This window comes from Acinonyx jubatus, chromosome D2 (genome assembly GCF_027475565.1).
Source record: "Acinonyx jubatus isolate Ajub_Pintada_27869175 chromosome D2, VMU_Ajub_asm_v1.0, whole genome shotgun sequence".
Taxonomy (NCBI): domain Eukaryota; kingdom Metazoa; phylum Chordata; class Mammalia; order Carnivora; family Felidae; genus Acinonyx; species Acinonyx jubatus.
This window is the reverse complement of record NC_069393.1, coordinates 51406359-51434132: the sequence shown is the minus strand read 5'-3', so window position 1 is coordinate 51434132 and position 27774 is coordinate 51406359. Positions and strand designations below refer to the sequence as shown.

Below are 27774 nucleotides of genomic sequence, written 5' to 3'. Positions count from 1 at the left end.
CATAACCCATGGCATGCAGGATTATTAACAGTTCAACAAAACTTGGTCAAAACCAACTTTCTGGTAGGCCAAGAGTATCAACTAGAATGAATTGCTCTCATGTGGTTAAAGCTCTTTCAATGTCTACCATTCCTAGCATCTCTCAACTAATTTATTTGCCTGGATGTGTAATTAAGTTAACCAAATGAATACCATTGAGATGTCACAACTGAGCAGTAGATATTCACACATATCACACATTCCTAAAAGTTATCAAAACTCCGAGCAGCTTGAGGGACTATTTGTACTATGATAAATAGTACTGCCAAGCCACCATATTCCTAACCAAACCTCTCTAACTAGAAATTGCTAGGTTCCTGCTGGTGATGCTAACAAACCCATCGATTTGTTGGCCTCACTACAGTTATATTACATTTATTCGTTCATTCCATAAATATTTATCAACTACTTACTATATGATAAAACTGAGGATAGAGAAGTGAACAAAACCAAGTTTCAAAAAAGCCCAAAACACTCAAGTTCTTATTCTCAGGGAGCTTTTATCTTAGTGTTATACATAGATAATTTAGATACTGATAAATTAGAAATGAAAATAAATAAACCAGACTAAATGGGATTGGAAGTGATGATGGGGGGAAATAGGCAGTTGCTATTACTATTTTCGGATGGTCAGGGAAGGCTTCTCTGATATTTAATGATACTTAAGCAGAATCTAGAAAGTGAGGGAGTCTTACAGCTATTTTGACGGGAAAGCTTTCTAGGCAGAGTGAAATTGCCAAGTCCCTGAGGTAGAGCTTGGTGGATAGATGTTATTTTAAAAATGTAGAGGTGGGGGGCACCTGGGTGGCTCAGTTGGTTGAGTATGTGACTTTTGATTTTGACTTAGGTCATGATCTCACGGTTTGTGGGATGAGTCCCATGTCGGGCTCCACACTGATAGGGTGGAGCCTGCTTGGGATTCTCTCTTTCTCCCTCTCTCTCTGCCCCTCCCCTGCTTGTGCATGCTCTCACTCTCTCTCTCTCAAGATAAATAAACTTTAAAAAAAAACATGTTTATATACTTTTATATATATGAATGATTCATATGGGTTCAGATCTAAATTACTAAAGCACTTGTCTAGATCAAAATGCAAGACTGACTTAAACCGTAAAACCTTTATATGACAGTCTTTTTTTTTTTTTTAAGTTTATTTTGAGAGAGACGAGAGTGTGAGCCGGGGGAGAGGCAGAGAGAGATGGGGAGAGAGAGGATGCCAAGCAGGCTCCTCGCTGTCAGTGCAGAGCCCACCTTGGAGGCTCAATCCCACGACTGTGAGATCATGACCTCAGCCAAAATCGAGTCAGACGCTTAACTGATTGAGCCACCCAGGGCCCCTCTATTATGTTCTTAATAGAATTTATGCTAACCTGTACACTTATACAAGGGGAAAGAATGTTTTGCATGTGTGTTGTGTGTCTTTGTGTATACATATATCAAAGCCTATTTCCTTATTAAAATTTCTCTATATATGAACCATCAGTTCCTCAACTCCAGAAATTATAGTTTTCTCTTGAGCTGTGTATAGGTAGACTAAAAAATTTTCTTCCTGAAGTTATAATACAAGTAAAGAACATCACTGGGGAGCCTGGGTGGCTCAGTGGGTTAAGTGTCTGAATTCATTTGGCTCAGGTTAGTTCAAGCCCCCACATTGGGCTCTCTGCTGTCAGCACAGAGCCTGCTTGGGATCCTCTGTCCCCTCTCTCTACCCCTCCCCCCTTACACAAGAGCACATGCACGTGTGAGCCCTCTCTCAAAAATAAACATTAAAAAATTTTTAAAAAGCAAGTAAAGATCATAAAAGGTTATATTCATTGTAATAAAGTAATAAGCCACCTCTTGAAATCTCGCTGACCTCTTAGGTTACAATAAACTGTGCCAATTAAAAATGTAAAACTGGAAAACAAAACAAAACAAAAAATCAGGGAAGAATATGTGACCAGAGACTACATGTGGTTTGCAAAGCCTAAAATATTCACTATCTGAGCCCTTTACAGAAAAGGTTTAACAACGACAAGGGCCTCGTAAATTGTTTACTAAAGCTTAAGGACATATCTGCACTAGGAAAGATATTTGAAAAAGAAAGCATGAAAAGAAAAACATCCTCATACAAAAATTATTGTAAATAGTCACAACCAAAGCACTTTTCATTAGTGACAAAGTAAAAGAAACCTCTTTTTGGTAAGACTTGAAATGAATGGGATAATAAATAATGTTTAATTCTTGGGACTGAGGAAGGGGGCTGGAAAGGGAAACAATGGGGCTCAAACTGTAATGATTGGTCTGTTTCTAATATGGGTGATGGATACACAGATGTTACTTTATTCTCCATAACTTTTATAGGTCTGACATATTTTGTAACTAACAATAAAAAAGAAAATTAAAGAAAATAAAGCCACGCAGAGAAAGCATTACTGTCGGGCCTTAATAAACGATCAACATAATCTAAAAACTTGCGTTTCTATTATGGGCTGTTAATTTTTTTTTTCAAATCTTCAAAACAAGTAACTATTAAAGAGAAGCTCTCAAGTACAGCTGGTAATTGGCCGGACTTAAGGTTACCACCGAATTTCCTCTCTGACACCTAGTTTAGAAAGCCAGCTATTACGGTTGACTTCTACAATTCAAGTCACCAAAGCTGAGAAGGCAATAACTTAAGAAAGTTTGTTGCATACATTTAGAAAATCACCTTAAAAAAAAGATTTAGAATACTTTTGGATTTACAGAAAAGTTGCTGACGGTAGAATTTTAAAAACAGCAACAAAAACAGACACACAAAACACACACATACAACAGTAAACTGTGGACGGCTTCTAAAAAGCTGAATAAATCAATCTCTAAGCAACAGTTTATATAACAAGCATGTTCTCTCTCTACTGGCTAATTTCAAAATTGGGAAGTTATTTGGAAATCAATCTGGGGAGAGTTGAACACCTCCACCCGCTCACCCTGAAAAAACTGTCTTCTTTGGTTTAGGGAAGACCAAGCTGCAGTACAATCAGAAAGCTATACTGGCTTAAGCTGTCTCCTTTTAAAAACAGAAACTCACTCTATAACAACCTTTAAATTTTAAATACAGTGGTGTTTCCTTATTTAGTAGGGATGAAGAAAATATCGCATCAAAAATAGAGAACAAGTGATCGGTTATGTTTTGAGAGATGATGGAGAGGCCGGTAATCTCAACATCAGGACCATCTGCAAAGTAGGTATACAGTCTTATTTCCAAACTGACAAACTACAAGAAGTGGAATATAAAAGTGACACCTAAATCTCTGCTGTCATTAGTTTTTTAAAAACAACATACTTTTCCATGAAGAACGGCGATCAAATTCTCCTGAATTGCAAATCAAACTATAACCTCCAATACGAATATCCTTTCTTCTGAAACAGACACTAATTTACTCCTCACAGCAATCTGGTGTCATTTTATGGAACAGCATTTAGAGGAACTATGAGACAGGCAGGTCTGCACCGCCCAGAAAATACAATCAAAATTCCACTCTCGGGACAGCACAGAAGGGAGCCCAGCAGCAAAGCCCGGCACTCCGAATCCTGCCGGGTTCGCCCTACCTGCATCTCACCACCACCTGGATGTTCTTCCCCTTTTCCTCTTTCTTCTTCGCGGAGGAATTCGGCTGGGACGCCATGACGATCACCGCGGGGACAAGACCTGGTCGCGTACTGGAGCGCCGTGGGGGCGCGGGAGGGTCCTGCGACCGGCGCGGGCCAGATGCCCACCTCCCCCGCCGGGTACTGGCGTGGCCCGGGGAACCCACGCAAGTAACTCGGCGTCCCCGCTCTCCACCAGGAGCTCTGACTCGCCGAGGCGTCTGTCCCGCACTAGCACTAGCGGGAGCCTCGGAAACAGCGATGTCGTCTCCGCCCGAAGCCTAGGAAACCAGGCAACGACTCGGCGCCTCAATTTGAAAAAGGAGCCGAGACGCCGAACCAATAGCAGCGCGGGCGCGCAAGGCACCATGGGACGGGGTGTCGTCACCAGAGCCCCGCCCTTGGGGCGTGGCCCGCGGGAAAGTAAAAAGCTGGTCTGTCCGCGCCCTTCTGGAACTCGTGGTCCAGAGGGAGAGACGCACGAGTGAACAGTGTGACCCTTCAACGCGACCTTGCCCAAGTTACATAACGTCTCTATAAACCAAGATTTCCAAATCTTCATGGAAGCAATAGCGACCACCTTAGAAGGTAGTGTGAGAATTAATGAACTAGGGCGGGCAAATCCCTTAGACTAGAACATGTAGTATCAGGAAAGCTGGCCACGATTATAATTATTATTAGCGGATGGTAAGACAGTGCTGTGGAAGCACAGGGCAGAGGTCAAATGCGAGCCCTTTTCTCGGAGGCAGCGTCTAGAGTAGCCTTGAATAATTAGTAAGTGTTAAGAAATAAGGCTACATGGGTAACCAAATGGCGATGAAAAGGGCGTTAAGTGTCATTTTCAGAACTCTGAATGTATCCTTTAACTGATGAGAAATGTCATTGTTAAGTGATTCCAAGCAAAAGGCAGTACGGTACTCTCCCTTTCAGACAACCCTTCCGGAAGGACTGACGCAGGCTCAGGGCGCGCTTCCCTCTACGTGGTGCCGCAGTCCGCGAGCGGCTCAAGGAGGCGCCCGCCGCGGTCAGCCTACAAATCCCAGCAGGCCGCGCTCGCTGGGCCCCGCCCCCGATCGGTAACCTGTGACTTTCGGTAGGCGTCCTACAAGCGTCCTTGCGGTGCTTGAGGAGACTCGACCGCTTCAGGTGTGGCATCCAGGCCCGGGAAAAACTGTCGTGGGCCTGTGCTATAGTCGGCTTAAGGAGCTGCGCTTGTGGGCCACACTTAGCCCACAGGAAACTGGGTATCGTTTTAGCTTTTTAAGTAAGGGCCAGATGGAAAACTCTCAGGCGCCTTTGTGTTCCTCCACTTATTAACCTCCTGCGTTCCCCCAAGGAGACAATTGTATATACAGCTCGGATCTCTGGTCACCTTTATGCATAGCTCAGCATCTCAAAATGGACCTGCTGAAAACAGAACTCGTTATGCTCCTTAAAGCCACCCTAATCTTTCTCATCTGGACCCATGGCACTAACCAGATCTTTGATTCCTTCATATTCTACCTTGTCCAGTGGACTTCTGTTAGTTTTATCACCTCCGCCACCATCCAGGCCAAGTCTCTTTTATCTGTAATCTGAACCACTGCCCTTTGACACGTCTCCCTACTTCTGAGGGAGTTGGTGAGATCAAGCCCCGCGTGGGGTTTTGCGCTGACACTGCAGAGCCTGCTTGGGATTCTATCTCTCCCTCTGTCTCTCTCTGACCACGCCCCCCCCTCCCCCCGCCATTGCATGCTGTCTCTATCTCAAAATAAATAAATGTTTATATGTATATATATATATGTGTGTGTGTGTGTATATAATATGTATATATGTGTATATGTATATGCATATATGTAGGGGCTCGTGGGTGGCTCAGTCCACTAAGCATCCTACTTCAGCTCAGGTCATAATCTCACGGTTCATGATTTCAAGTCGTACATTCGGCTCTGTGCTGACAGCTCAGAGCCTGGAGCCTGCTTTGGATTCTGTTTGTGTCTCTCTACCCCTTCCTCACTCGCACTCTCTGTCTCTCAAAACTAAATAAACGTTAAAAAATAAATAAATAAGTACTGGAAGGAAATTACTTAATCTTTTCTCAACCTTGGTTTCCTTATCTGTAAAATGGAGACAATAATGACTACTGTTTTTTTTTTAATTTTTAAATGTTTATTTTTAAGACAGACAGAGAAAGTGTGAACAGAGAGGGGCAGAGAGAGAGGGAGACCCAGAACCTGAAGCAGGCTCCAGGCTCTGAGCTGTCAGCACATAGTCCTACGCGGGGCTCCAACTCACAAACCATGAGATCATGACCTGAGCTGAAGCTGTATGCTCAACCGACTGAGCCACCCAGGCGCCCCAATGATTACTATTATTTTAAGGATTAAAATAATATATGTATGAAGTGCCTGGCACATAGTAGACAAAAAAAAAAAAGTTAATCTCTTCTTTTTTTCTCAGGAAATATCTAAATATTTACATTAACAGTTATTTGGGTTGATGCAAGAAATTCAAGGGTCTCCATTTGGTAATAGTTACAGCTTCCATTTATCTAGAGCTACAATGTGTCAGATTCTATGAAAGGTTTTGTATGCATTATCTCATTTAATCCTCAGAACAATTCTCTGAAGTAGGGACTATTATTTCTCACTATTTTCAGGGCAAATAAGTGTATTGTCTGTACTCATCCAGCTAATGAGTAACAGAGAAAGAACTGGGAATTATTTCTGATTCCAAATCACAGATTATTAACTGTTATGTCCCCCACCTATCTCTTGTTCTCAGTGCACATTTATCCACTTTCATCACACCCTTCTTGGGTACTTAACTCTGGTCCAGGCGGTGAAAAGATAGGCCATATTATAGTGCCTGTCCTCAAGACTAAGTCTAATGGAGACAGCCAGGGTCTTATGGACATTTGTAAGAGTTACATCAGGCAGGTGGCTCTTCCTGGTATGTTATTTTGCACTGCCCCAATAGAGCCCAAACCTCTCAGACTAATCAGTACTTCTCTTTTGAAAGTCTGTCTATGATTAGAACTTATTTTTAATACTCTAATAATAGTTAACCTGGATTCTACCAATGCAACATCACTGCCCATGTGTTTGGTCTGGCATTTCCCTTTCAAAAGTGTGTACTTCTTATATAAGTTCATTGATTTTTATTTGTCTTAAAATAAAACATAGACATTGTTTTGAGAATTAAGTAGTCATAAGTGGCTTATAACAAAAAGGTATTTCCCTGCCCCTGTCCCTCCAAACCTCTACTCCAGAAGCAACCACTTTCAATTTGTTTTAGCTATTTTTCCTAGCACTTACACATTTCCATTTTTGTAAGGAATTTGTATCTAATGTTATCGTTTGGTTACTCAACTTCAGACTTTATTTATTGACTTCCTGTTATGGAAGATAAGGATTTAGTTATGAAATGTTAGGATCCCCTCTGCTTTCTCTCCCCCATATTATAATATTCGATATTCCATATTATAATATTATTCAATATTATAATATTTGTTAAATCAAAATATATTTAGGTTGTTATGCCTATTCATAGCTGAGCATTTCAGTCTAGTGAGATTATGTTCTCTTTCTGTCTGCCCTAAAGTTAATAACTGCCTGGTTCTGTTTGCTTACTTTTCCTTGTACTTTTCCAAATTCTTCCTTCAGCACTCAGTAGCCTATTGGTAAAGTTTTCCCCCATCTCAACACATCAAAAATCTATCAGTTTCAAGTTGTTTCTAATTGAACTGCTTACTCTTAGACCTGCAGTCCAGCTGCCATCCCAGTGTTTCCTCCTTTTTTATCCCAGGAATTGCCTTTGCCTATTTCTTGGGTTGGATATGTTTTCTGGATCTCATTTGTGTACTTTTTCTTGGTTTACTTCATTATTTAAGTGGAGCACATCCTAAAAAAGAGTGCAGAGGAAGTAAATTGCTTGAAACTTTGTTTTTATTCTACCCTGACATTTGAGTGTAGGCACGTTATATGTAGAATTCCAGAATCTAAGTATTTTTTTATGTTTATTTTTGAGAGAGAGAGCGAGTGAGCAGGGGAGGGGCAGAGAGAGAGGGAGACAGAGGTTCAAAAGTGGGCTGCATGCTAACAGCAGAGAGCCCCTTGCACGGCTTGAACTTACAAACCACGAGATCATAACCTGAGTTGAAGTTGGACACTTACCTGGCTGAGCTGCCCAGGGGCCCCCAGAATCTAAGCATTTTTATTTCAGATTTATTTCAGGGGGTATATTGGTTTCCTATGGCTGATATAATAAATCACTGCAAACTTGGTGGTTTAAAACAACAGAAATTTATTCTTTCACAGTTCTAGAGGCCAGAAGTCTAAAATCACCCACAAAACAGTCTGGCAGTTCCTAGACTTACCACGTGACCCAGCAATTCTACTCCTAGGCATATATACTCCGTAGAAATAAAAAAAATATCTACATAAAAATTGGTACACAAACGTTCAATCGCAGTATTATTCATAATAGCCAAAAAATAGATACAACCCAAATGTCCATTCTTTCACAGTTCTGGAGGCCAGAAGTCTGAAGTCAAATTCACGGGGTCAAAATCAAGTGTCTACAAGGCCAGCTCCTCTGGAAGTTCTAGAGGAGAATCGGTTCCTTGTGCCTTCCAGCTTCTGGTGGCTGCTAGCGCTCCTTGGCTTACGGCATATCACTCCAATCTCTGCCTCAGTGCCTTTTTTCTCTTCTGTGTCAAATCTCCTTCCTACTCTCTCTTGTAAGAATACATGTGATTACATTTAGGGCTTACCTGGGTAATCAGGGATAGTCTTCCCACATCAAGATTCTTAATCACATTTGCAAAGTCCTTTTTTGCTGTATAAGGTAACATTCACAAGGATTAGGAAGCGATGTCTTTTAGGGCGTCATTCAACCTACTACAGGAAAGAGGTCATAAAAATATTTATTCTGACGCTGTGCTGTTAAGTGTCTTAGTCTGTGCTGGTAAAGATGCTGGATTTATTTATATTCTAGTGGATTAAAAAAGAGCTTTCATTAGCGATTAAAAAAACTAAAGCAAGGGGCACCTGGGTGGCTCAGTTGGTTAAGCATCCGACTTCGGCTCAGACCATGATCTCATGGTTCGTGGATTCGAGCCCCACATCAGGCTCTGTGCTGACAGCTCAGAGCCTAGAGCCTGCTTCAGATTCTGTGTCTCCCTCTCTCTGCCCCTCCCTTGCTCACACTCTGTTTCTCTCTCTCTCTCAAAAATAAATAAACATTAAAAAAAAAAAACTAAAGCAAAAACCCCAAGTAAGACTAAATGTAGCTATATTTTGTTCTCTATCAAAAGTGAAGATTTTTCTTCCTGTATGCTGCCATGTCTAGCTGTCAGTGGTTTTATCGCAGATCCTCTTTTTATCCATCAGAAATACAATCATCCAATATTTGTATAATTGTCAGGGTTATATAATTGATTTAGATACTTGTGGGAAGTCATAAAACAAAACTAGAGTAGGAGATAGTGGTTATTCATTAATTGCACTTATTAATCACTTCAGAAATCACTGAATTTTGAGCTTTGAAAAACTTTTACTGATTAATCATTATTCATTCCACAATTAATATTTATTCTACAATCTATAATTTGATCTATAATCAGTAATCATTCCAAAAATACTGCTAAAATCTTGATGTGGAGATACTACCCTTTTCAGATTGGCTTCTTTCATTTAATAATATGCATTTCAGTGCTTTTGGCAAAAAAAAAAATTAATATAGGCACAAACCCTTCACAAAAATGAACTCAAAATGGACTGTAGATGTAAAGGTAAAACATAAAACTACAAAACTCCTAGAAGGCTACACAGGAAAAAATCTAGATGACTCTAGATTTGGTGATGACTTTTTAGGTACAACACCAAAGGCACAATCAATGAAAGAAATAATCAGTAAGCTGGACTTCATTAAAACTAAAATTATCTGCTCTGTGAAAGACACTGTTAAGATAATGAAAAGATAAGCCACAGATTGGGAGAAAATATTAGCAAAAGACATTTTTGGACTATTATACAAAAGATGCAAAGAACATTTAAAACTCAAAAATAAGAAAACAACCTGATTATAAAATGGGCCCACACCAATAGGACTCCTTTCACAATGTATACATATATCAAATCATCACATTGCACACTTTTTTATAAAGATTTTCTTTTTAAGTAATCTACACCCAATGTGGGGCTTAAACTCACAACCCTGAGATCAAGAGTCACCTGCTCCACTGACTGAGCCAGCCAGGTGCCCCCCCCCATTATACACTTTCAATATATTGTAATTTTATTTGTCAATTATACCTCAATAAATCTGGGGTGGGGGTACAAATGGGTCAAAGACCTTAACAGAGACCCGACGAAAGAAGATATACAGATGGCAAATAAGCATGTGAAAAGATGTTCAACATCACGTCATCAGGTAAATGCAAATTGAAACAACAATGAGATACCCTACACACCTATTAGAATGACCAAAATCCAAAACACCGACAACACCAAATGCTAGTAAGAATGTGGAGCAATTGGAACTTTCATTCATTGCTGGTGGGAATGTAAAATTATACAACCACTTTGGTTGTTTCCTACAAAACTAAAGATATTCTTACCATACAATCCAGCAATTATGCTCCCTGGTATTTACCCAAAGGAGTTGAAATTTTATGTTCACACAAAAACCTGCACACAATGTTGAGCAGCTTTTTTCATAATTGCCAAAATTATGGAAGCTACCACTATATCCTTCAGCAGGTGAAGGAATAAACAATGTGTGGTACCTCCAAACAATAGAATATTTATCAGCACTAACAATAAATGAACAATTAGGCTGTGAAAAGACATGGAAGAAACTGAAATGCATATTATTAAATGAAAGAAGCCGATCTGAAAAGGCTATATACTATATGATACTAACTATATGATATTCTGGAAAAAGCAAAATTATGGAGACAGTAAAAAAGATCGGTGGCTGCCAGGGGTTGGGGGAAGGAGGTATGAATGGGCAGAGCACAGAGGATTTTTAGGGCAGTGAAAACACTGTGTACTATAGTATAATGGTGGATATATGTCATTATACATTTGTCCAAACCCATAGAATGTACACTACCAAGAGTGAGCCCTAATGTAAACTAACAACTTGGGTAATAATGATGTAGGTTCAATGTAGGTTCATCAATTGTAATAAATTGATGGTGGGGGAATATTGATAATTTTGGGAGGGTGTGCATGTGTGGTAGCAGCAGTACATGCAGGTGCCCCTGGGTGGCTCAGCCGGTTGAGCATCCGCCTTTGGCTCAGGTCATGATCTCACGGTTTGTGAGTTCGAGCCCCACCTCGGGCTCACTAGTGTTAGCACAGAGCCCTCTTTGGATCATCTGTCCCCCTTCCTCTCTCTGCCCATCCCCACTGCGTGTGCACATTCTATCTCAAAAATAAATTAAACATTTAAATAAATAAAATCTTTATAGGGGCGCATGGGTGGGTGGCTCAGTGGGTTAAGGGGCTGCCTCTTAACTTCGGTTCAGGTCATGATCTCTCAGTTTGTGAGACTGAGCCCCATGTCAGGCTCTGTGCTGACAGCGTGAAGCCTGACTGGGATTCTCTCTCTCCCTCTCTCTGCCCCTCCCCACTCCTACTCTCTCTCTCTCTCAAAATAAGTACATAAATATTAAAAAAATAAAATCTTTATAAAAAATTAAAATAAATATAAATAAACCCTTGGGGGAAATTATTCTAATTATTTCACAGAGCTTTATTCTTTTTTTAAATTTTTTAAAAATGTTTATTTTTGACAGAGAGAGAGAGAGAGAGAGAGAGAGAGAGAGAGAGAGAGAGAGAGCATGAGTGGGGGAGGGGCAGAGAGAGAGGGAAACACAGAATCCGAAGCAGGCTCCAGGCTCTGAGCTGTCAGCACAGAGCCGGATGCGGGGCTGGAACTCACAGACGGCGAGATCATGATCTGAGCCGAAGTTGGACGCTCAACCTACTGAGCCACCCAGGCGCCCCTCACAGAGCTTTATTCTTACTTTGATAACAAAGAAAAGCATTTTTAATAAGCATCCTACTCTCTTAGTGCAGAACTGTATTTTATTGAAATGTAAATTTGTGTTTTGTTCTCCCTGTATTTCCTTCCAAGCAGGTAGGTAGGCATTTTTGAATAATTGAAGGATTACTGCCGGACTTTCTATTTGAAGCCTTTTGGAAAATATTAGTAATTTGGAGAAATTAGTGTTTTATATAACCCACCAGCTCCATAGCATTTTTATTTTCAAAAGTATTAGTTTATATGTATGATTATTACTAAAATTTTATATCTTTAAAACTTACCCTAATAATTATTATAGCAGATGTGATTTTGCAACCAAAAACATGGGTGGTTTGTATAAGAAATAAAACATATTAAATATGACTCTGAGTTCTTCCACCTGGAAGCTTCAGTCTTGATTACTATTGCCAATCCTTCATACATTCACACTCTGGGATATAAAGGGGTCCAAGGGTTTCACACAGAGAAAAACATGTGGGGAGAACCTTCCAGGCTTTGATTTATACAGGTTACTTTTGAGCTGCCAATTTGTGTACACCTATAAGTATTCCCTGAAGACCGGGAGATCTGTAGCCTCTGTGCCACCATTAGGGCGAGGGCATTTCTGTCCCAGAATTTTTTTTAATGTTTATATGTTTACGTATTTATTTTGAGAGAGAGAGAGAGAGAGAGAGAGAGAACATGAGCAGGGAGGGGAGGGGGAGAGAGAAAGAATTCCAAGCAAGCTCCTTGGTGTCAGCGCAGAACGTGACTGGGGGGCTCGAACACATTGAGCATGACCTGGGCCGAAATCAAGCATCAGATGCTTAACTGACTGAGCCACCCAGGCACCCCATGCCCCAGAGTTTTTAAAAACGGTGTTTTCTAGTTTCTGCTGCTGAGAAGTCCAAAGCCATTCTGATTCCTGATCATTTGTATGTGGCCTCTTTTTTTTTTCTTTCTTTCTGGAAACTTAAGCAATCTCCTCTTTCCCTTCAGTGTGCTGAAATTCTGCAATGACATGCCTTGGTGTATGTCTATTTTCACCTATTGGGGTGAGCATTTGATGAATTCTTTCAATCTTGCCATTCTTTCCTTCAGTTGTGGGAAGTATTTTTAAATTACTCATTGAACATTTCTACTTGTTGTCTCTGTTCTTCCTTTCTGGAATTCCTGTGTGTGGATAATAGATTTCCACAACCTAATCATTACCACTATTAATGTTTTGATGTACTTCTTTCCAATTATATACAAGCATATTTTTAATCATTGAGATCATAATTCAATGTATAATTTTGCGCCCTGAATTTTTATTTAACCTAAGCATTATTCCAAGCCCCTCATACACATTTTTATTTGTGTGATATATTAAGGCTCTGGAACAACATCTATGCAAATCTCTGCTAAACAGTTGAGGAGCACTTTACTTTAGCTATCTTTTTCATAGTTGCCAGAATCATGTTAGGTTCTGGCTGTGGTTATGAATGCCAGAGAGAACAAATGGTGTATCTGCATGTCCTTATAAACTGAGGGGAAAAACACAGTCCGTGAGCTGCTCATAAGCCTATTAAAAAAAATCCCAAAACGTTTAGGTACAGAGTTCCCCAAATCCAAATTTGGTTTGCTGTAGTGTTCTAATAGTAGAGTCTCAGTAGCAAAGGTTAGTTACAAGAGAACAGGAAAGAAGAGGGTTCCAGTTCTCTGGCCTTCTGGTAGATCTCAGATAACGCCAGACTCTCTTCTCCCAACCCTTTGCAACTGATATTTCCACTGTGTGGAGTCTTTTCCCTCACCTGTTCCTATAGCTTGCTCCCTCTTACCTTTCAAGTTGCAACTTAAATGTCACTTCCTCAGAGGAAATATCCCCTTTCCCCAACCACTCTATCTGAGGTAGCCCCCCAAACTCTTTCATAAAACTCAATTTCTTTCTTTCCGCACATAACAAAAGAAGATGTTGACATTTTACTCTCCAGGTTTTACTATTTCTTGGCTGAACCTTCAGAACCCTTCCCTAGAGACCAAAGACGTCCAGGAGAATTAGGGTTCTTACAGCAGGAAAGCAAAGAGAAAAGGGAATATTCAGTGTTTGTAACTTTCAAACTAGGCTTTTAAGAGAAAGCCATGAGAAGAGTCTGAAGCAAGACAGTGACATAAGGAGAAGAGATGACTGCCCCTTCATGACTTTCAAATTCTAGTTGAGAAACTCCTGGCTGGAACATTAAAGGGAATTAGGAAGGAGCTGATGGAGTTTAGGGGAGAGGGAGAGAGAGAGAGAGAGAGGGAGAGAGGGAGGGAGGGAGAGGGAGATAGGAAATTCTAGGAGAGGTTCTGGTGGAGAGTTAGGCCATGAGAAGGGCCACAGAAGCTGTCTCTTTGTTGACAGCTGCCTATGCAGCCCAAACACCAAACCCTATGCTCTGAGTTTTTGCCGATCTCCCACCTAAACTGTCCCATGTGCACACTCCTATTGTCAACAGCTCGGGACACGAATTAACCCCTTAATACAGCTGGTGAGATCTTTGCCACCTCCCCCCACCCATGGGCAGTAGTGATGATGAAGGGAAAGTCACAGAACTATTACTTGGGTACAGCTAGACAGCAGGAAAACCCACTCTGTTTACCCTAATTTTATTTTAATCATATTGTGTAATTATTTTATATAAGTATTATTTTACTTGTTTCTTTCTTTCACTATAATGTAAACTCCACTAGAAAATTGGTTGCTCTTTCCTCATGTATCCTTAACATATAAAGCAAGGTGAGGGGGGGGTACCTGGGGGCTCAGTCAGTTAAGCATCCTACTCATTATTTCTGCTCAGGTCATGATCTCACAGTTCGTGGGATCGAACCCCATGTCGGACTTTGTGCTGACAGTGCAGAGCCTGCTTGGGATCCTCTGTCTCCCTCTCTCTCTGCCCTTCCCCCACTTACGAGCATTTTCTCTCTCTCTCTCTTAAAATAAATAAGTAAACTTAAAAAATATAAATCAAGGTATGGGGGTGTCTGGGTGGCTCAGTCGGTTAAGGGTCCGGCTTCAGCTCAGGTCATGATCTCGTGGTCTGTGAGTTCAAGCCCCGCGTCGGGGTCTGTGCTGACAGCTCAGAGTCTGGAGCCTGCTTCGGATTCTGTGACTCCCTCTCTCTCTGCCCCTCCCCTGCTCATGTTCTGTCTCTCTGTCTCTCAAAAATAAATAAACATTAAAAAAAATTAAAAAAAAATCAAGGTATGGTCCCATATTTGTTGAGTGGATAAATCAAGAGTAGTTGTAGAAAATACTACAGTAGTAGTTGTGGAAAATATGAATTATAGATTTTTACATTAATATTTCAAACACTATCCACAAAGTAACTTAAACTTACCTTCAAGGACTAGCAAATACATTATTTAGAAAAAGTTCTAAAGAACAAATTTATAATTAATAAATCACTAATAGGGGTGCCTGAGTGGCTCAGTTGGTTAAGCATCTGACTTTGGCTCAGGTCATGATCTCATGGTTTGTGAGTTCGAGCCCACGTCGGGCTCTGTGCTGATAGCTCAGAGCCTGGAGCCTGCTTCAGATTCTGTCTCATTCTCTCTCTGCCCCTCCCCCACTTGTGTTCTGTCTGTCTCTCAAAAATAAATAAATGTAAAAAAAAAAAGTAAATCACTTATATATAAACATTTTATTTAAAAAATTCATGTTGGGGGTGGCTGGGTGGCTTAGTCAGTTAAGTCTTGATTTTGGCTCAGATCATGATCTCAGGGTTTGTGAATTCAAGCCCTGAATGCAGCTCTGTGCTGACAGTGCAGAGCCTGCTTAGGATTCTGTCTCCTTCTCTCTCTGCCCCTCCCCTCCTTGTGCTCTGTCTCTCAAAATAAATAAACATTTAAATTTTTTAAATTTTATTTATTTATTTTGAAAGTGAGAAATCGTATGTGCCTGCATGCTCCTGCATGCGAGGGTGGGTAGGGGAAGAGAGAGAGGGAGAAAGAGAATCCCAAGCAGGCTGTATGCTGTCAGTGCAGAGCCCGACACAGGGCTCAGACCCACAAACGATGAGATCATGACCTGAGCCCAAATCAAGAGTCAGACACTTAATCAACTGAGCCACCTAGACGCCCCTAAATAAATAAACATTACAAAAAATTCATGTTGCTTTTAGGTGTTTTATTACCATAGTCCTTTATTTAAAACTAACATACATTATAAAAGTTTTTTTTTTAAGTAGGCTCCATGCCCAATGTGGGGTTTGAACTCACAACCCTGAGATTAAGAGTCACTGACTGAGCCAGGCAGGAACCCCTAAAACTTTTTATCATAGAAAACTTCAAACATACACAAAAGCAAATAGAATAGCATAATAACCTTCCCAACCCAGCTTTCATTATCCAACTTCAATAATCATCAGTTCATGGCCAATAATATTGTTGAATCTATTGTTTCCTCTCCCCCTCATTGTCTACTGAATTATCTGAACTGACTCCCAGGCATTGTATTATTTCAGTACATATCTCAACTCTAAAAAAAAAAAAACAAAAACAAAAAACAAAAAACCCCACAGCCATTAACATACCATCAGAAGTAACGTAATCATTTAATATCAAATATCTACACACTATTCTTACTTTTACTGATTGTCTCATAAATGTTTCTTTTTCATAATAGGTTTGTTCAGGAGTCAAATAAAAACCAAATATATCATTTGGTTAATATGTCTTTTTTTTTGTTTTGCATTTTTAAATATTATGTATATATCTTAAAATATTTGTTGGGGTACCTGGGTACCTGGTTAAGCATCCAACTTCAGCACAGGTCACGATCTTGTGGTTCAGGAGTTCGAGCCTGGATTTGGGCTCTGTGCTGACAGCTCAGAGCCTGGAGCCTGCTTTGGATTCTGTGTGTCCCTCTCTCTCTCTGTCCCTCCCCTATTTGTACTCTCTTTCTCTCTTTCTCAAACATAAACATTTTTTTAAATTATGTTAGTCCATTTTATTTATTTAAAAAAAAATTTTTTAACATTTATTTATTTTTGAGACAGAGACAGACAGAGCATGAATGGGGCAGGGTCAGTGAGAGAGGGAGACACAGAATCCGAAACAGGCTCCAGGCTCTGAGCTGTCAGCACAGAGCCTGATGCGGGGCTTGAACTCACGGACCGCGAGATCATGACCTGAGCTGAAGTAGGACACTTAACCAACTGAGGCACCCAGGCACCCCTATGTTATTTGTTTGAGAGAGAAAGACAGAGGGAGCCGAGTGGGGAGGAGGCAGAGAGAGAGAGAGTATTCCAAGCAGGCTTCACACTGTCAGCCCAGAGCCTGACTTAGGGCTCGATCTCACAAACTGTGAGATCAGGGCCCAAGCTGAAACCAAGAGCTGGAGGCTTAACCGACTGAGCCACTCAGGTGCCTCTAAATATTATCTTTTGAGGGACATCTGGGTGGCTCAGTCGGTTACGTGTCTGACTTTGGCTCAGGTCATGATCTCACAGTTCGTGGGTTCGAGCCCTATGTCGGGCTCTGTACTGACAGCTCAGAGCCTGGAGCCTGGTTTGGATTCTGTGTGTGTGTGTCTCTCTCTGCCCCTCCCCCACTTGTGCTTTCTCTCTCTTTTTCTCTCTCTCTCAAAAATGAACATTAAAAACATTTAAATATGATGGGCATTGAGGAGGGCACTTGTTGGGATGAGCACTGGGTGTTGTATGTAAGTGATGAACCATGGGAATCTACCCCCAAAACCAAGAGCACACTGTACACACTGCCTGTTAGCCAATTTGAAAATAAATTATATTTTAAAAATTCAAACAATAAAAAACATAAAAATAAAAACATTTAAGTATTATCTTTTGAAGGTTTTTTTGAAGTGCTACAAACAGAAAAGTGAATAAATCATAAGTATACAGCTCAATTTATTTTCAAAAATTGAATACACCCACTTAGAAACATATTTGAGAAGCCCCCTTTATTCTCCCTAACCACTAGCCTGACTTCTAGTACTATACTGTGGATTAGTTTTGCCTGATTTTCAATTTTATATAAATGGACTTATATAGTAAATACTCTTTTGGATCTGTCTTCTTTCACCATGTTTGTGAGATTCAGCCATATTTTTAGTTTTTGTTTGTTCACTTTCATTGCTGTATAGTATTCCATTGTGTGATTATTCCCCAATTTATTTTTCCTGTGCATTTTACTGTTGATGGGCATTTGGACTGTTTCCAGTTTGGGACTATTATTGATTGTGCTACTGTGAACATTCTAGAACATGTATTTTTATGGATGCATGTTCACATTTCTGTTGCCTATATAGCTAGAAGTTGAATTGCTAGATCATAGCATATGCATATATGCAGCTTTAATAGATACTACCAAATAGTTTTCCATGGCCTATTTGCCCTCATGCCATTGTCATGTCAATTACTATAGCTTAATAATAACTCTTAATACTTGCTACTCTAAGTGTTCCAGATTCTTCTTCCATTAGCTTGGGTCTTCCCGACCCTTTTCATTTTCATATAAAAGTTAATAAACAGCTTATCATAACTTGTCAATTCTAAGTCCCCTTTAATTCATAGGTTTCTCCTTTCTCTCTTGTTTTGCAATTCAGGTCATTTTTCCTGTAGTGTTCCAAACATTCTAAATTTTGCTGATAGTATCCTTATGGTATGATTTAACATGTCTACTCCCTGTATTTCCTATGAAAGGTAGTTATATCTAGAGGCTTAATCAGATTCAGGAAACATGCAATTGACGAGTGTTAATTAAGCACTATGCTGGCTGCCAGGTGAGATACAAAAATGGCTAAGACATCATTCCAAGTCTACCTCTTACAAGCGTGGAAAGTTAAAATTCAAATAAGTGCCTTTAGAGAGAGGTGATCTACTGTGGCAGCTCAGATCAGAGTGGTTACTTTCAATAGGGTATGTGAGGAATGGAAATGAGGGAAAGTTTTGTAAAGGCAACACTATTTCAACTGGGCTTGGAAGTTGCGGGACAACTGACAAGTTAGTATTGTTGTAAGCATTAATTAGCTGTGATAGCTGTGTGAATTGCAGTTAGTAGAGGGCGGGGGTAGAAGCTGGAAAGGTGGGGTACTCAGTTGAGTGGTGGCCCCCAAAATATGTGTCCATGTCTTCATCCCAGGAACCTGTGTTACATTATATGGAAAAAAAGTATCTTTGCAGATGTAATCAAGTTAGGGATGAGATGAGATGATCCTGGATTACGTGATTGTGCCCTAAATCCAAAGACAAGTGTCCTTATAAAAGACAGAAGAAAAGACACACAGAGGAGAAAGCAATGTGAAGATGGAGGCAGAGATTAAAGTGATGTAGCCATAAGTCAAGGAAACTGGCATCCACAAGAAGCTGGAAGAGGCAAAGAATGGATTCTCCCCTAATGTCCTTTGTAGGGAGTGCAGTCCTGACAATATCTTGATTTTGGACTTCTGGCCTGCAGACTGTGAGAGAATACATTTCTGTTGTTTTAAGCCACTGACTTTGTGATAATTTGTTATCACGGCCACAGGACACTAATACAGGTGGGGTGAGGCTAGAATGTAATATTGTGGAACTTTACCCTATTTTGCACTTCCTCATCTCTGATACCTCAGTTTCCATCCATCCAACGTTTGCCTTTAGCTGAAACGATTTTTAAAAAGATCCCTGTACCTCCTTAAAGAAGCATCCGCTTAATTAAGGGAACCTCCTCCCGAATTCCCATTTGAAACAATAATAGGATTGAAAGCACTGTTTTTGGCAGCAGACTTCCATCTGCCACATCAGAGACCTAAAGGTACTTACGCTTGGGAGTCACTATCCCTAATTGCACTCTGCCTTAAAGACCCTTGTAAAATGGAAATGTAATGGAAAGTCAGATCCATAACAACTATTAGATTGTTCTTGGATGCACAGCTCCATAAAGCCATCAGGGAAAAAAGTCTTGTGTTATAAATAATGACTAAGGTACACTGGCAATGGTAGTACTACTATATATACGTGTAGTGTTGTGTTAATACAGCAGTAATGCAGAGTAGGAGTTTCTACTCCGGATTTGAAAGGCCACGGAAACCTTTTTTCGCTGTTGCGGGTCCCATCTCCCCCTGGCTCTTGGAGGAGCTGCTAACTCCCCCTCAGGGTCCGCATCGCGCTCTAGAGGGAGCCCGCGGGCCGCGCGCCGCCTGGTCCGCGGGCTTCTTTCTAACACCTGCACTGCCCAGGGCGAAAGCCAATGGGGGCGACTCCGCAAATAGGGCTCGTTGTGCCCCCACGGTATTCTTGAGACCCTGCCCCTTACAAACACTTAAGCCAGATACACCTCGCAGCCCTCCCATCTCGTCCCTGTGTGACCCAGCCGGGACACCCCCGGCCTGGGGAAGCCTGGTTGCCGGGCTCCCGCAGCTCCCCGCCCAGACTCCGTCCCGCCCGCTGGCTCGGGCCGGGGACGCCTGCCGTCCCCGCCGCCGCCGCCCCCGCCCTGCCGGGTTCCAGGCAAAACCCGGAGCGCCGGCCGCTCGGCGGCTCCCGGGAAGCGGCGCGGCGCGGCGCGGCGGACTGAGCATGCGCAGTGGGCAGGGCCGGCTCCCGGCGCCAGAAGGAAGCGTCCGCGGTGCTCCCGGCGGCTGCGCTGGGGTATGCGGTACCGGTTAGCGTGGCTGCTGCACTTCGCGCGGCCCAGCACCTTCCGCTCCGTCGTCGGCGCCCGCCTGCCGCCCCCGGAGCGCCTCTGTGGGTAAGCGGAGCGGAGCGACCGGGCCCCCGGGGCCCGCGGGTCACGGTGGTTTGGAGCTCGGGTTGCAAAGTGGTGATTCAGCACTTAAAGCCGCCGCCGCCGCCCCTCACGCCGCCAGTCCCGCCGGCCTGGGGCCCGGACGCCCGCGCAGAGGCCGCTCCGGGGCCCGGAAGGGCGGCCGGCCGGGCGGGAGCGAGGGGCCTTGCCGGGAGAGGAGGGCGCCCCTGGGGCGGGTGAAGGCGGACGGGGGCTGTGACCCGGGGTCACGGGCGTGTGTCACAAGTGCGGGGGGCGCGGGGCGCGGACGGAGTCACCCCGGCCCGCTCCCGGAGCCGTGCGGTGCCGCGCCACTCTCCGGGGAGTCTGCCTGTGAGAGGCAGGAAGCCGAGTCCGACTGCCCCTGGCTATGGGGTAAAGGAATCCGAGTCCAGAGACAGCTTCTTACCCTCCTCTCAGCCCTGCTTTTTTTCCATGAGAACGGAGTTTCCACTACTACATGGAAATGCCTGCGTCGGGCACCGTAAAAGTTTGCCTGCCTGCGCCTTAGTGAGTAGATGGGTGTTGGATTTCCAGTCCCGGGGAATTCGGGAGCCGAAGGATACCTAGGGATCCATCAAAACAGCTCCATTGTTTTACACCTGAGACAACCGAGGCCCAGAGAGATTGTGTGATTTCCCAATTGCTGGGCTTGTGGCAAAAACCAGGATGGGGACGCGGGTGTTTTTTTGCCATCCGGTGGCGTGCTCTCTCCACTTCGCTGCTCCGTGTATTCTAGAAATACATAGCCCTGTCGCGAACGCTGAATCCCTTTTACTGTGAACAGAGGGGAATAGGCAAAGATGGGCAGTATTGTCTTGCCCTACTTAGATGTATCATTTGAGCTCCTCTTTTTTTTTAAATATCTAGGACCTACTAAGTGCGAGGCACTGTGATAGACCTGTGTAAGTATGTAGTCTGCTTTCCAAGGAACTTTGACTTCGTTTGAGCGGATTGAGATGCCAAGAGAATATATAGCCAGCTAAAAAGCATATGTTTGGCTAGGGTCAGAAGATGGGCAATACGGACAGTGCGTGCTTTGGAAGCATAGTGCAGGGCAGAGATAGAGGAGGGGGTCTGGCCTTTGAAGGAAAAGCAGAAAGTGTGGAGGGTGGACGGTGGTGGGTGTAATCAGCCTAGGCGTGCAGGGGTTAGGGGTGGGGGATGGACAGTGAGCAGATTAGGCTAGTTGGAGCCTCAGAGAATTTCTGTGGGGCAATTAGGAGACAAGTCTTGTATTATAAAAGTGGGATAATGCTAGCCTGGGCTTTGAATTTTAGTTGGGCTTTTTCAGTGCATAGTTTAGGGAGCCGCTAAGAGTTTTTGAGGTGGGGAGTGTTCTAATGAAACTGCTAATTTAGGAAATTAGTTTGGTGGCTGTGTGCAGGCTATAAGTGAGTGGAGAGACCTGAAGCAGAGAAACTGGTTGGGACTTAGTCTTTCCCTACTGAAGTAGGATGGTAGTAATGGTGCCTGATGCAAATGAAAAATCTGTGAAACCTGTTTTCCCTCCTCTTTTCCCCCACTATTTGCAAAATCCACTACAACAAGCATAAATTAGATCCCTGAGTTTAGAGAAAGAAGTGGGAGTGGTGAGCAGAGGCAGAGTACTTCCACAGGCTTTCTTCAGGTCAGGATTTTTTTCTGTATCTAATTTGTTGCATTAGCATGGAGCTATGTTTAGTTCCGTATTCTCCAGTGTACAGAATTTGGGATTAGAAAAAAATTTTTTAAGTATTTTATTTTTTATTTTTTATTATTATTTTTTAATGAGTTCATTTTTGATGCGTTCCTGTCTTTATTTTTATTTTTAATTTTTTTTTAATATTTATTTTTGAGAGAGTGAGACAGAGCACAAGTGGGGGAGGGGCAGAGAGAGTGGGGGGCAGAGAATCTGAAGCAGGCTCCAGGCTCTGAGCTGTCAGCACAGAGCCTGATGCGGGGCTCGAACTCATGGACTGCAAGATCATGACCTGAGCCGAAGTTGGCTACCCAACCAACTGAGCCACCCAGGCGCCCCAAGTATTTTGTTTTTTAGAGACTAAGCCAGGGAGGGGGGGAGGGAAGGAGAGAGAGAATCTTAAGCAGGCTCCATGCTCAGCACACAGAGCCCGACGTGGAGCTCAATCCCACAACCTTGGGATCATGACCTGAGCAGAAATCAAGAGTCAGATGTTCAACCCACTGAGCCACCCAAGTGCCCCTTAAAGATTTATTTTAAACTAATCTGTACACCCAGCAGTGGGTCTTGAACTCACAAACCTGAGTCAGGGGTCACATGTTCTACCGACTGAGCCAGCCGGGCACCCAGAATTTGGGATTTTAAAGAAATCATCAATTTGAAGTTTTATACAACAAAGAGGTTTGTATGTTCTATTTACAATCCAGTTTTCTTTGTGGTTTTCTCCGACTGCTCTTCAGTTTCATTGATGAAATTCAGGGCATGGGTTGAACTGCCAGAGCTTCAAGATAAGGTTGTTCTCAGAGAAGGAAATTCAGGAGATTCAAAGATAATGAATGAGATCAACATGTAGACAGCTCTACAGTAAAAATTAGCAGTTGAGACTAGTAAGGAAAATACAGGAAAATCAAAGGGATTGGGGTGTAGTTATAAGAAGGAAAGTACTAACATCTGAAGCTGCCACATATTCAAAATCTTAAGGTAATCGATTCTGTACATAGTAGGGAATGTATTAACAGAGATGGTTACAGGGCTGTTTACTGCAAGAGACATGGGATTTAACCCATGTCTGTCTGGTGCCAGAGCCTGAGTTCTTAACTGTTATGTTATACTGCCTTTGCCAGTGTTGAGGCATTCATTCCCTGTTCTAACCTCTTGAGAAAGAGATGGTCTGAAAGCATTTGTATAAGATCAATTCATTTAAAAAGCAGTTTCATTGTCCCCTGTTTAGCCATATTGGATAACTTGGAGTTGTGATTATCTCGGGGAACCTGGAGGTAATAGGCCAGTGCCTGGCAGCTACTTGAAACACCTGTACATTGGTCATCTCACTTTGCAGGCTGCTCTACTTTGCATTTCTCTGTTCTGTGGGCATAGGTAACAGTGTGCCATATGGGACTAGCTATTAAGATCCTGGCTTTTACTTTTTTTTTTTTTTTTAAGCGGTACAACCACTGTGTGTGTATGTATGTATGTAAGCAAGCAAACTAGCTCTCCGCCCACCATGAGGCTTGAAGCCACCATGAGGCTTGAACTCAACTCTGAGATCAAGAGTTGAAGGCTCTACTGTCTGAGCCAGCCAGGTGCCCCCAGGCTTTTATTTTACTTTTAACCAGAAAAATGTTTTTTAATGGTCTAAAAGGAAAAGATGCCTTTGATTATCTTTAATTAGCATTAGCCCAAACCGTAGACAGTAAAATGTTACATTCTGTCTATCTGTCTTTAAGGTTAGGGATAATCTTACCAGGGAGTAAGTCATGTGGGGAGCAGAAATTCAACATATGTTTTTTAAAACAATTGATTTCCTTTCTATTTTTCTTTAAAAAATTTTTTTAACGTTTTATTTTAATATTTGAGAGAGAGACAGAGTACGAGCAAGGGGAGGGGCAGAGAGATGGAGACAATCTGAAGCAAGCTCCAGGCTTTGAGCTGTCAGCACAGAGCCCTATGCGGGGCTCGAACTCACGAACCGCAGGATCATGAGCAGTGAGATCATGACCCGAGCCAAAGTCGGATGCTTGACTGAGCCACCTGGGCGCCCCCTCCTTTCTATTTTTATATTGGTATTTTAGATCTCCTAAAGAGGTCCCTAGATGATCAACCTACCTTTCAGTCAGGGTGACAAGGCTAAAGCATTTTCCTTTTACAGGGGTAGATACCTGAAGGGGTAGATCCTTCAGGTATGCTGGGTTCTGGAGGCTTGGTAGGCATTACCAAGTTTTTCTTGAGTCAGCCCTCACTCTTCTTCTCTTTTCCTTTAGCATTATTTGAGTATCTATTTTGTAGTGATCATTCACTACAGTGTGCTCAGCACTGGGTGGGGGGGGGGCGGTTTGCAAAGCAAGTCAGTGATAAATTCTGTCCTCAAGAAACTTTCAGTCAAATAATTCCACTTCTTATGACCTTTTACTATACATGTCCACTCTTGTTTTCTATTGCCTCTTTCAATTCGTTTTGAAAAGCAGCTCAATATTTTTATTACAGTACTCTTTCTTTTAAAAGTGGGACTTAGAGAGGCATCTGGGTGGCTCAGTCAGTTGGGCCTCTGTCTCTTGATTTCTGTTGGGGTCATGATCCCAGTGTTGTGGAATCGAGCCCCGAGTTGGACTCTGTGTGGAGTGTGGAGCCTGCTTAAGATACTCTCTCTCTCTCCGCCCCCCCTCCCTCTCCCCCTCTCCCCTTCTCCCCCTCTCCCCCTTTCCCCTTTCCCCTTCCCTTCCTCCTCTTCCTCTCCTGTGTGCACTCTCTCTCTCTGTTTAAAAAAAAAAATAATAAAAGTGGGACTTAAGAAACTCTTGTACCATTAAAAGCTATAAAAGCTTTTATGACTCCCAAAGAACTGTATAGTTTCTCTTTGCCCATTAAAAAGTGTGTAACTGTTAAAAAAAAAAAATGGCACTCACAAGCTGCTCCCTGAGGGGAAGGTATCATACTTTGCCTGACATATTTATTACATGAATGAATGAATGAATGGTCTTTTTTGAAAACCAGTTTTCTCTGTTGATTTCCCTAGTTTTGCAAATATTGAGGTTAATCATTTAAAAACTTTTTTTTTTTAATTTCTTTTTAGAGAGAGAGCATGAGTTGGGGTGGGGGGAGAGAGAGAGAGAGAGAGAGAGAGAGAGAGAGAGAGAATGAATGAGAATCCTAAGCAGTCTCACACTCAGCGTGGAGCCCGACTTGGGGCTGGATCTCAGGACCCTGGGATTATGACCCGAGCCAAAATTGAGAGTTGACTGCTCAACTTACTGAGTCACCCAGGCACCCTGATGTTAATCATTTTCTTAGTTTAGCTTGAAAACTGGAGTAGTCTTTGCATCTATTTTTCTCTCACTGTCTGTCTTTTGAGTCTTTCATCCTCAAGTTTCTTGGAGTACACTTAATCTTCCAACCACCATGCTAGTTAAGGCCATGACTATCTTCCCTGACATCTCACATCTACAAATTCTAGATACGTATTTTTTTAATTCCAGTATAGTTAACATACAGGGTTATATTTCAGTTGTACAGTATAGTGATTCAACAATTCTATACATTAGTCAGAGCTCATCATGATAAATGTACTCTTAATCCCCTTCACCTATTTCACCTCTTCGACCTCCCCTCTAGCAACCACCAGTTCTCTATATTTAAGAGTCGGGTTTTTTGTCCTTTTTTTCCTTTGTTTTCTTAAATTCCACATATGAGTGAAATCATATGGTATTTGTCTTTCTCTTATTTCATTTAGCGTTATACCCTCTAGATCCATCTGTTTTTGCATATGGCAGGATTTCATTCTTTTTTTTATGGCTGAGTAATATTCCATTGTATGTACATATGTGTGTGTGTGTGTGTGTGTGTGTGTCTTCTTAATCCTTTCATCTGTGGATGGATACTTGGGTTGCTTCCATATCTTGACTGTTGTAATCACTGCTGCAATAAATAAACATAGGGGTGTATATAGCTCTATAACTGATTTTTTCCAGGCTCCTGTCTCCCTACCAGTTGATCCTTATCTGATTCATTCTAACCTACCACTTTCCCCGTGCCATTGTCTTGCTTGGACACCACCAGTCGTTCTGCGCTATTTCAAGATCAAGTCCAAACTTCTTGACCCAGCATTTAAGCATCTCATAGGCAGGCCCTAGCCTAACTTTTCAACCTAAATTTCCTCTTCTCTAGTCAGACCCACCAATTTACTGTGTCTTGTACATGAGCTGTTCATTCTCAATTCTAGAATGGCCTTCTCTCTCTCTTTCTCTCTCTATTTTTAATATATTTTGAGAGAGTGATGGGGGAGGGGTAGACTGGGGGGGGTAGAGAGAGAGAGAGAGAGAGAGAGAGAGAGAGAGAGAATATTCCAAATAGGCTTTGCAACTGTCAAGAGCACTGTCCAAGAGCTGGACACTTAACCAACTGAGCCACCCACGCACCCCTCTCTTTTCTTTCTTTTCCGTCATTCTTTTTTAGACCTTATTAAGGTCATACCATTGTCTTTCCTTTTTCTAAGCTTAATGATTTATTCAAGATTTTGAAACATTTATTTGACACTTAGCCATATACTACCTTATATATATTTTTTTACTTTTAATTAATATCATACATGAAAGAGTATATAGGATTGTTGTAGACTCTGGGTCTGGAATTCTTTTTTGTCCCACAGGAAAGCAGTACACAGGATTAAAAATGCAAGAGATGGCCAATGTTGGGGGGAAGACAACCCGATTAAGGGTCCTTGCTCCGTTTTTTTTAGGATCAGAAGGCTTACAAACACGGTGATGAATGTGCACAAAGAGACAATGCAACTGTGAACATTAATTCATGGGCGTGAGGGAAAGGAGGTTTTGAAGATATGTGGTGTTAGGGGTTTGGGCTAATACAAAATAAAATCTTGGCGCTGGGTAGTGGGAAGGTTGTTTACAGCAGATGTGAGGCACCACCTCTGTTTACCTGAACTGGTCTAGGGGACAAGAAAGAGCCTGCTCCCTCAGGGTAAACAAGGCACTTTTCTTTTGCTAATTAGCTCCACTCTGGGCAACTTCTCCGCAGTGGTCTATAGCCCTATTTACCTGTTTACCTAATTTGGTCCTTCCTTCCTCTGAAAGCTTTCTGCTATACTACTAAGTTGGGGAGCATTTCTGCCCTGAATACGTAATCTTGTTTATCTCATATACCTTTGTTCTATACTGGGGCCTTTGCCTCGCCTTACCTATACCTATTTACCTGATCTTGTTTACCCAAACTTGGGTGTGAAGATCCTATGGCTTTCTAATTCTTTGTGTCTTGTTAATCCATCAGTGCAGGCTCAGGGAATTGGTAAGCTTATTCCCCACATAGGATAAAGAAGAATAACAAAATAAACATCTGTGTACCTACCATCTAGTTTAGGAAATAGAACATTTCCAGTAACTTTGAAGTTCTCTGCTCACCTCCCTGGTTGCAACCTTTTCCCTCCCTTGGAGAGGTGATGTTATCCTGTATTTAGATAATAATACCCTTGATTTTCTTTATACTTTATTAATCTGAATATAGTCTTAAACAGTATACTTTTTAGTTTTTTCTGCATTTGACCTTAATAGAAAATTTTCTTCTCTGAGTTTTTTTTTTCATTTAACATTGTTTTGAGATCCATGTAGATGTATACATTCACTGCTGAATGGCAATCTTATGTGACTATGCCACTAATTATTTTTCTGTTCTGTTGTTT

The 27774-nt window shown here is 42.0% G+C and overlaps 2 protein-coding genes across 6 annotated transcripts in view; one reads left to right on the top strand and one right to left on the bottom strand.

The window, feature by feature from the left end:
• The window catches only part of KIF11 (kinesin family member 11), a 43476-nt gene extending 39502 nt beyond the window's left edge, over positions 1 to 3974 (bottom strand). The window contains exon 1 of one of the 2 annotated variants that reach the window (XM_015061895.3): positions 3608 to 3974. In XM_015061895.3, coding sequence (XP_014917381.1) covers positions 3608 to 3684 — 77 coding nt within the window. In that variant the 5' untranslated portion in view covers positions 3685 to 3974. The remainder of the gene's footprint in view (positions 1 to 3607) is intronic. The other variant, XM_053207526.1, reaches the window with a different exon arrangement.
• IDE (insulin degrading enzyme) overlaps positions 1 to 27774 on the top strand; it is a 176265-nt gene that overhangs the window by 47697 nt on the left and 100794 nt on the right. Inside the window, exon 1 of one of the 4 annotated variants that reach the window (XM_027062630.2) lies at positions 20185 to 20371. The exons of 1 other annotated variant lie outside the window; for it this stretch is intronic. In XM_027062630.2, coding sequence (XP_026918431.2) covers positions 20274 to 20371 — 98 coding nt within the window. In that variant the 5' untranslated portion in view covers positions 20185 to 20273. Of the gene's footprint in view, positions 1 to 20184; positions 20372 to 20431; positions 20918 to 27774 lie in introns of those variants that run through there. 2 more of the 4 variants (XM_027062629.2, XM_015061927.3) reach the window with 2 other exon arrangements.